The 9446-nt window shown below is 41.5% G+C and overlaps 1 protein-coding gene across 2 annotated transcripts in view; it reads left to right on the top strand.

Annotated features, from left to right (window-relative positions):
- boc (BOC cell adhesion associated, oncogene regulated) overlaps positions 1 to 8972 on the top strand; it is a 35898-nt gene extending 26926 nt beyond the window's left edge. For both annotated transcript variants that reach the window (XM_038293684.1, XM_038293682.1), the window contains exons 6-18: positions 159 to 452; positions 1752 to 2024; positions 2121 to 2389; positions 2475 to 2640; positions 3027 to 3095; positions 3333 to 3542; positions 3819 to 3994; positions 4917 to 5139; positions 5229 to 5414; positions 5509 to 5711; positions 6653 to 6735; positions 6894 to 7036; positions 7985 to 8972. In XM_038293684.1, coding sequence (XP_038149612.1) covers positions 159 to 452; positions 1752 to 2024; positions 2121 to 2389; positions 2475 to 2640; positions 3027 to 3095; positions 3333 to 3542; positions 3819 to 3994; positions 4917 to 5139; positions 5229 to 5414; positions 5509 to 5711; positions 6653 to 6735; positions 6894 to 7036; positions 7985 to 8157 — 2468 coding nt within the window. In that variant the 3' untranslated portion in view covers positions 8158 to 8972. The remainder of the gene's footprint in view (positions 1 to 158; positions 453 to 1751; positions 2025 to 2120; positions 2390 to 2474; positions 2641 to 3026; positions 3096 to 3332; positions 3543 to 3818; positions 3995 to 4916; positions 5140 to 5228; positions 5415 to 5508; positions 5712 to 6652; positions 6736 to 6893; positions 7037 to 7984) is intronic.
- The last annotated feature ends 474 nt before the right edge of the window (positions 8973 to 9446 follow it).

A 9446-nucleotide genomic window follows, 5' to 3' on the forward strand; every position in this document is an offset into this window, starting at 1 on the left:
TTGTTTGGCAGTAGTGTCAGCAGGACGGTTACCATTAAATCTTCATCTTGAAATGCACTGATAATGGTTTTTAATCCTCCAAATTTGCTTTAGCATCTTCCTCATCTGTCTCCAATTTCATATTTTGCATCCTGATTCTCTTCTTCTCTACCTCTCAGGCTCCACGTCTGAAGCGGTCCGGATCATCTACCCGCCAGCGCCCCGATCCATCATGGTGACCAAAGGCCAGCGGCTGGTGCTGGAGTGTGTGGCCAGCGGCATCCCCACTCCTCAGGTGACATGGGCTAAAGATGGGCTGGACCTGCGCTCTCACAACAACACGCGCTTTCTGCTAAGCAACCTGTTGATAGACGCCGTGAGCGACGGGGACTCGGGAACGTACGTCTGCATGGCGCACAACGGCCGGGGCTCGGGCCGATCCGCCACCGTGCTCTACGACGTTCAAGTGTTCGGTGAGCGAATGATTTATCTCATTCTGAGCCTTGACGATTTTTTTTTTTTTTTGGCTCTGTTTTTGTCTGCGTCATGAAATTTGGGAATTATTTTTTGTCTCCTGTTTGGCGGCCTAGGAGGACAAAGTTCTGTCTGTGTGTGTGCAGAGGCGTAGAAGACATGCTGGAGACAGGGCTCTTTATTCTATAGCTGCTTTTGATTGAACGTGTCGAGGTTATGGATGGCTGTTTTTACAGTGATTTAGTGTGCATGTGTGTGCGTGCATGTTTGCGTTCATGTGTTGTGAGCTTGTCTCTCTGCAGCTGGGTCTAATTAAAGTAGAGAGCGCTGCTGTAGCTGTAATGAGTTCTGTCTTTACCCCCCATTCACAAGCAGCCAACCATCAACTAGCTGGCCTAGCTCACTCTACACACAGAGAAACAAATCCCTTTTCTGTGTACAGTGACTAGCAAAACTATTCACACCCCTTCAACCTATAAGTGTTTTTCTAGCATTATAATCCAAAAATTCAATGTACTTCATAGTATTTTCACAGTATGCTACGGACCAGCATGTGGAGGTGGAGGAAACTAATAAATACTTTTAAACATTTACTTATTGAAATCTAAAAGTGTTGAACTAGTTTAAATACTGACAAAATTAAACTTTAAATCCCTTTTTTGTTTGAAAAATGACCAAATCAGAGTAGATGGGGAGTCAGTGAACATTACTTTTCTCAGTCTTTTTGCAAACTATCAACTGGATTTAGATCTAGACTTTAACTAGGCCATTCTAATATATTAATGCACCTTTTCTTCTATATGTTAGATGTCTCTTCTGCAAAGCTTGTGGTAAACATGGCTTCCTCTCGCTTATGGGTGTCATGTTCTGATCAAATGTGCATAGATGCTGTGTTTACAATGAGATTATATTGCACTTTACCAATACTCTAACTTCTGAAGGTGATTGGTGAGAAATGATTTTATGTTTGGGTATTAGCCTAAGCGGAGTAAAAAAAATATCAGATTATTTTATTTGTGAAATGTTAGAAAACACTTATCCTTATTTTCCAATGTCTTAATTATGCCTCACTTTGTCTAGTTTGCGTTTAGACTTTATTTGGGTATATTTGAGTTAACTGTGCTGCATTTAAGTGAATGTAACACGTTTCTGGTTTTAGTGCAAAACTTTGAAAAACAACTATTGCTTTCTTTCCACTTGAATAACCAATACAGACTAGTTTGTGTTGGCCTTTGTGGCGTAGGACACTTGCACCAGCACAGAGTCTTAAAGCTGACATGTACCCCTTCCTCCTGCAGAGCCTCCTCTGGTGACTGTAGAGCTGCAGCAGCAGGAGGTCGCATTGGGAGAAACGGTGCGCATCATCTGCCAGGCCCGAGGTAAGCCCGCCCCCTCGGTGATGTGGCTCCACAACGCCAGACCCATCGCTGCGTCACCCCGCCACCGTGTTACTTCGCGGGCGTTGCGGATCTCCAACGTGAGCTCTCAGGATGACGGCCTGTACCAGTGCATGGCGGAGAACGGGCTGGGCAGCTCACAGGCCTCAGCCCGCCTCATCACCGTATCAACCGGTAAAAGTTACAGATTTGTGTTCATCAATGGGGGATTTTCTCCCATATTTGGAAGCCTTAAAATATAAACGGGTCTTTGCTTGTTTTTTTGTGTAGGGATTTCATCACGTGGAAGGCTGCCTCCAAATTTTCGTCCACTCAGCCCTGATAAAGTGCTAAAAGAACAGCCTCCTGTTAGGACTGGAGCCACAGGGGCCATGCTGCCTCTAGACTGCTCTACATTACCAAGGCAAATATTACCCGCAGAGGCCCCTATTATTCTCAGTCAGCCCCGCACAGGAAAGGCCGACTATTACGAGCTCACCTGGAGGCCTCGGCACGAACGAGGGACCCCTGTGCTGGAGTATGTGATCAAATACAGAAAGGTAAAAAAAGAGCTCTTATTGACTGACTTAATGCACATAAAAACCACTGATTTCTTCTTTGACCAAGTGTTGTGTAACTTCCTAGGAAGGAGACCCTCTTGCGGAGTGGACCACTCGAAGTATCTCAGGCTCCCTTCACAAGCTGACTCTAACCAAACTGCAGCCGGACAGCCTGTATGAAGTAGAAATGGCTGCTAAGAACTGTGCAGGTTTAGGCCAGCCGGCCATGATGACCTTCAGAACAGGCAGAGGTACAACAGCTTTATTTCTATCCACAAGCTTTATGCTCTAATCTTACAAACTGCCTTTTAATCCTATTTTCAATCCAACGTCTTCCTAAATCCCAACTCCTCTAATCAAATTCAGAACTGGGCAACATTTGCATCTTCTTCCTAAGCTAGTATAGGTATTTTCCCCTGGAGAAGTATTGCAATATGAAGATTTTTATTTGTTTAGAATGTTTCTTTCCACATAATTATGACTCATTGTGTGGTTTGCGGTTGTAAAGTGACAAATCTCTGAATACTTCTCTAAAAACACTGTCATTGATTTTGACTCATTGTTTACAATTCTGGGACAATAATTGCTAGGAGGAAGGCTCTGCAGCTCTAAGGCCTTTTCTTTTTTCTCCCAACAGGGCGTAAAGCTCCAGGAGCATCCAATGACCCGCCAAAAACTCCAGCTGTCCCTTCGCCAAGCCTCTCTCGTAAGCTTCCAGCCTGCGAATGCCTCAGATTCTCCGATTAACCACACTAATGTCACTAAATGACAAAGCTAGGACTAATTTTAGCTACTAACCCTCTAACAGCTCTCTCTCTCTCGCATTTCTGTCTCTGAAGGATGAGCTCTCAGTAAGTTTGTCACACCAAGGCTGCAATGTTGTTCTCTGTGATTTATTTCTATATTGTTGCCGCATATCTGACCTCTCTCTCCCTGTCCGCAGCTCCTGAAGCTCCAGATAAGCCAACCGTCTCCACGGCTACGGAGACCTCGGCATATGTGACTTGGATTCCTCGGGGTAACCGCGGCTTCCCCATCCAGTCCTTTCGGGTGGAGTACAAGAAGGTGAAGAAGCCTGGTGAGGAATGGGTGACGGCGGTGGAGAACATTCCTCCGTCGAGGCTGTCTGTGGAAATCACGGGACTGGAGAAAGGTTGGTTTGGAGGAGGGGAGTGATCGGATGTCGTTCCATGTAATTACAGCGATGATGCCCTGCATAATTACAGTCCCAGGCTCTGTAAATTTATCACCATCATCTGTGTAGTTAAAGCCATTTTGGTGATTGCTGCCATTAATCAAAACATAACTGAGTTACAATTAACATAACATTTGCTCTGAGAAAGAAAACATGAAACTGCGTAACTCTGTGTTTAGTTTTCAGAGCAGTTTGAAGCCTGCTGAGACTGATTGTTAAATCCTTTCCTTTTAGGTACATCTTATAAGTTTCGTGTGGTCGCTGTGAACGTTATCGGTTCCAGTCCTCCTAGTGCTCCTTCGAAGGCCTACACGGTGGTGGGTGGGAGAACGCACGAGCGTCCCGTTGATGGACCCTACATCACCTACAATGAGGCTATCAATGAGACCACTGTCATCTTGAAGTGGACGGTACGTGTCATGGAAGACGGAAAATGTCCTGAGCTCCTGTCAGCCTCTTTCCCTCCTTTTTCTTTTTACATTTTTGTTTTTTCCTCAGATCTTCCTACCTCCCTCTCTTCCTTGGATCCTACCTTCCTTCTTTGGATCCTTTCTTCGTTCCTTCCTTCCTTGGATCCTTTCTTGGATCCTTCCTTGGATCCTTCCTTCCTTCTTTGGATCCTTCCTTGGATCCTTCCTTCATTGGATCATTCCTTCCTTGGATCCTTCCTTCATTGGATCCTTCCTTCCTTCCTTGGATCATTCCTTCCTTGGATCCTTCCCTCATTGGATCATTCCTTCCCTGGATCCTTCCCTCATTGGATCATTCCTTCCTTGGATCCTTCCTTCATTGGAACCGTCCTTCTATCCTTCCTTGGACCCTTCTCTCCTTTCTTGGATCCTTCCTTCCTTCCTTGGATCCTTCTCTCCTTTCTTGGATCCTTCCTTCCTTCCTTGGATCCTTCTCTCCTTCCTTGGATCCTTCCTTCCTTGGATCCTTCCTTCATTGGATCATTCCTTCCTTCCTTCCTTCATTTGATCATTCCTTCCTTCCTTCCTTCCTTCCTTCCTTCCTTCCTTCCTTCCTTCCTTCCTTCCTTCCTTCCTTCCTTCCTTCCTTCCTTCCTTCCTTCCTTCCTTCCTTCCTTCCTTCCTCACTGTCTTTCCACTGTCCTTGCTTTTGCTCTCTTCCATCCTTCCCTTTGGCCGTTTCCTGTTTTCTATATCTAAATCCTGAACAGAAGAAAATGCAGAAATGCAGAAAATGCATTGGGATTTTCTTTCACTCTAATTTAAAAGATGGTGTAAAGAACTGAAAACTGCAAATCTGTTTGGAATTTTAAATATTGTACCGGGGTACAGGGTTTAATAGTGACTGTTCCCTCCTCACTAGTACACTCCGGTGAACAACACACCCATCTACGGTTTCTACATCTACTACCGGCCGACAGACAGTGACAACGACAGTGACTACAAAAAGGATGTGGTGGAGGGAGACCGCTACTGGCATTCCATCACCGACCTGCAGCCAGAAACAGCCTATGACATCAAGATGCAGAGCTTTAATGAGAAAGGCGAGAGCGAGTTTGGAAATGTAGTGATCCTTGAAACAAAAGGTTTGTACATGCTAGATTATACAGCACATGATGTTTTATCATAAATATCTTATGAGACTTTAATGTTTTTTTTGTTTTTTTTTTCTCAGCTCGTCCTAATAACCAGCGACCTGTTCTAGAACCTGAGACTCCAGACTCAGGATCTGAAACAGCTGGGGTATTGGTGCCACGGCCTGGCGATCTCCCATACCTCATCGTTGGTATCGTCGGACCCTTTGTCTGCATCATCGTTGCCTTCATCCCCTTCTGTCTCTGGAGAGCTTGGGCCAAGCAGAGTGGGTGTTTCTCTGAGTTCCTCAAGCTTTTCATCAGAATTTCTTACCTTTGCACATCTTAACTCGTTTTTTTTTTTTTTTATGCTAACTGCAGAGCAAGCATCAGACTTGTGCTTCCCTCCTGTGGCTGCTCCAGTATCGACGTGTCAGTACACCATGGTTCCCCTGCAGGGACTCGCCCTGGTCGGACACTGCCCTCTGGATTCACACATGACACCTCAACGCAGTGTTTACCCAGCTAACGGGGAATACATCCAGAATGGAAAAGCTCAGCACTGCCTACCAGGACTGCAGCAGGTGAAAACTCTTCCTGAACAGAAAAAACTGAAATCTCAATAGGTCATTTTTGCTTAAAATAAATGCATTTTTTCTTGCATTTAGGAGGTAATTGAGAGATTTTGCCTATGGAACAAGACTATTTATGTTAAAAATAAGTAAAAACAATTGCATGGTCTTATTTTAAGCGCACATTATCTAATTATCCTATTCTAAGAATAAAAAACCCATTCCATTGGCAGATCATCTTATTTTCCTACTCAAAATAAGGCTAAATGCACTTAATTTATGACATTTTTACATATATCTAGATTGTTTTTGAAGTGTGGGTGCACTTACTGGAAAAACGATCTAGAAATAAGTAAAAAAATTCTTAAATTAAGTGTTAATTTGAGTAGGTAAATAAGATAGTTTGCCAATGGAATGAGTATTTTTACTCTTAAAATAATATAATTAGATAGCATGCACTTGAAATAAGACAATGTAATTGTGTTTTCTTATTTGAAATGTAAATTGTCTTGTTCCATTGGCAAAATGTCTCTTTTACCTCCTCCATACAAGAACAAATGCACTTTTTTTTAAGAAAAAATTACCTACGGTATCTAAATTTTGATTTTTTTCCAATGTTGTCCAAAATCCGTAAGCAAATATTAGAGGATGTATATTACAGCAACATCAGTCCTTAAAGCTAAAAAATATTTTTGGCCTGCAGACCGGTTCAAATTTGCTTGATTCTAGTGAAATTGAAAAACGGCATGTACCAAAGCTTTCTGAACCTGGGCAACTCCAACAAAGATGAAAAGAAAAATCTACTTTTAACCGTACATCCTTTGATTTCTTTAGCTCTGTAGCACTCACAAAACTTTGTTTGAAGGAGATTAAGATAAAAAAAAAAGTATCCACATTATTTTACCTTTTGTTTGTATTTTGAATGAATAACTTTATGCATTTTTGCCGGGCAGGATGAAGGGGATTGTGACCTAGAGTGCGACACACTTTTGCCACAGACAAACGGACACCTCCCTTATTACCAGTACTCAAGCAGGTATGTCTCAGTAAAAAGAAAATGTGACCAACACATAGTTCTATTTAATTATGCTAAATTTTCCCCTTTTCTATGTTTAACTTTTTGACTTTTTTAATCAGGCTAAACATAGACAACTTTCTGCTCTAACTGTGGACATATGTATTCATTTTTCTCAGGGAGACGGATCATCAAGAACAGAACTGCTGTTCACCAGATGAGTCCACTCATCAGCACCTGGTGTCTTCCTCTCAAAATTTCACCTCACAGGATGCAGGAGGCAAGGATGGGTTTGGTGATGGAAGGCCCAACATTAGTGAAAGTAAGTGGGAATACTGTTAAAAGTTATATTGAAGGATGTTCTTTTTCCGGGTGGATCATCTAAATCAGTGGTCCTCCTAATTGTCAATCATTCTGGTGATATGTTTACGTAAGGTCGTCCAAAATGCTCATCCCCATTTTTACTCACCGGTGCTGAGTCCGACATAGTGGAAAAATCGCAAACAATCTTTTGAAAAGTAAGCTTGTACGAGCAATGCAAAACGCAACTTTTAAACAAAGCGCCACAAGAAGAAATGGGTACGTGCATGCTGTCGCACAAGTTTAATAGGCGTTCCCTCTCGGGAGTGGGTACAGGGTTGTGCATGTGCATTGTTTTTTAAGTGAAGAGTCTTTTCAAAAATTGGCAAAAATCATAATATGGGAGATTAGCCAAACTATTGTTGGAAAAAAAAAGTGTTGGATTTTTTAATATCCATCCAGCTGTCTATGGGCGAGAGGCAGGGTACACCCTGGACAGGTCGCCAGTCCATCGCAGGGCAACACAGAGATAAACAGTACAAACAACCATTCATGCGCACACTCACACCTAAGGAGAATCTAGAGAATATAATTTACCTAAAATTCATGTTTTTGGACTGTGGGTGGAAGCCGGAGTACCCGGAGAGAACCCATGCATGCTCAGGGAGAACATGCAAACTCCATGCAGAAAGACCCCAAGCAAGGAATCAAACCAAGAATCTTCTTGCTGCAAGGCAGCAGTGGACCCCACTGCGCCACCTGAATTTTTTAATACGAGCAGATTTTTTTTTATGTAATCCAGATAGATCATCCACCATATTCGACAGTGGTTAGGACATTGTTTTCTTCAGAAGTGGGAAATAAATACATGTTTTCCAAAATAAGTTTTTGCGAGCAATATAAAGGTATTCTTTCAGCCAAGGTAGAAATCTTGAAATAATATTGGATCTTTTCTCTTTCATTCCTTCAGAAGAAGAACCACTCCATCTCCTGTCACTTGAGGACGAAGAAGATTTTATTCCCCCGTACTCTAGAGACACGACGCAACAATCCCAAGACACGATACAGGAAATAAACATTCTTCCGAATGAAGTGTCCTTTGACAACATGGGGACGGCAGGCACAACGGATGCTGACTCGTAGTGAACAGAGGAAAACAAGAGAATATATTTATTTTTGTATTGGAGATATTTATATATTTATGCTTTTGTACATATGATTGTTTTATTACATTGTATATATGGGTATTTTCATATAAATATACGATTTATTCATATATTTGCTCACACTATGTCCTTGACAACAGGAATCTGTATTTTTTCCAAAGTTGTGAATTCCTGTTTACTCAGCACTTCCATTTCAGACCTCTATTTCTCACCTCGTAGTCATCTATCCTTTCCTAAATGTTGAGACCACATGTGCCTAGCTTTATGCAGAACAGAAACAAAGGGTCCATTTCTCCCATCTAATGCTGTTTTTTATGAAGTGCTGTCATCACATTCTCAACAACTGAAAGCTGCCATTGTGTATAGCTGTAACTCAATATTCTTTTCTCTTCATTAACAATCTATTAACAAGTGTATGCAACATAAATCATTGTTCTCAGTAGTCTACATGAGATTATATATTGTGTACAGTTATTTATTTGCTGGAGTACGTTATTTTTTTATCACTGAATGGGAGAGATTCTGGAAAAAAACAAAAACTCAGTCATCAGTAAGCTGAACTTTACTTTGCAGCCACTTCTGTTTACTCTTTTGCTGGTTACCAAATGACTGCTAGGGTGAGGAACTGGTGACAGTTGTGTTAGTATTATTCCTTTCCTCACAGGTCAGAGGAGAAAGTATTAAGTGATCAAAATGAAGGATATCCTGAATCTACACTCCCTTAAGAGTGCAGGCTGTTTTCTGCACATGCTGGAGCACTATTGCATGTAAATAAAAAGTTTATGAAATTATTATGGGTGTTTTTTTTTTTTTACAAGCATTAAGGCATTAGCTATTTTTTTTTAAGTAGGGTAGGGTATATGATTAATGGCCAGAAACAGGGAAGGTTATAGCTAGTTTGGGTCTTTACATTCTTAGAGAAGTATCAGAAAAATGCTGAAAGAAACATGTTTGGATGATCATGTTTCTTTTAAGAGCTGGGGTGTTTGGCTGGCTAATATAATTCGCTACGTTAACAGAAAGGAAAATGCTGTCATCCTCATGTGCCTGATCAAAACGAACGCAAGTCGATCAAACAAGGCAAAAATGTGCTGTCTAAAACCGAAGCCATTGTCATAAGCTAAAATCTTAATTTTAACATTAACTCTGAACATAAAATATATATATTATATATATATACACGTATATACAACAAAAAGCTACAGTAAATAAATTAGAAAAGAAAAAATGAACCAAGGTTTGGTAATAAGCTAATATTTTGCTCAT

The sequence above is a fragment of the Cyprinodon tularosa genome, unplaced genomic scaffold (assembly GCF_016077235.1).
Source record: "Cyprinodon tularosa strain WSP-4 unplaced genomic scaffold, ASM1607723v1 ctg33, whole genome shotgun sequence".
Classification (NCBI taxonomy): Eukaryota; Metazoa; Chordata; class Actinopteri; order Cyprinodontiformes; family Cyprinodontidae; genus Cyprinodon; species Cyprinodon tularosa.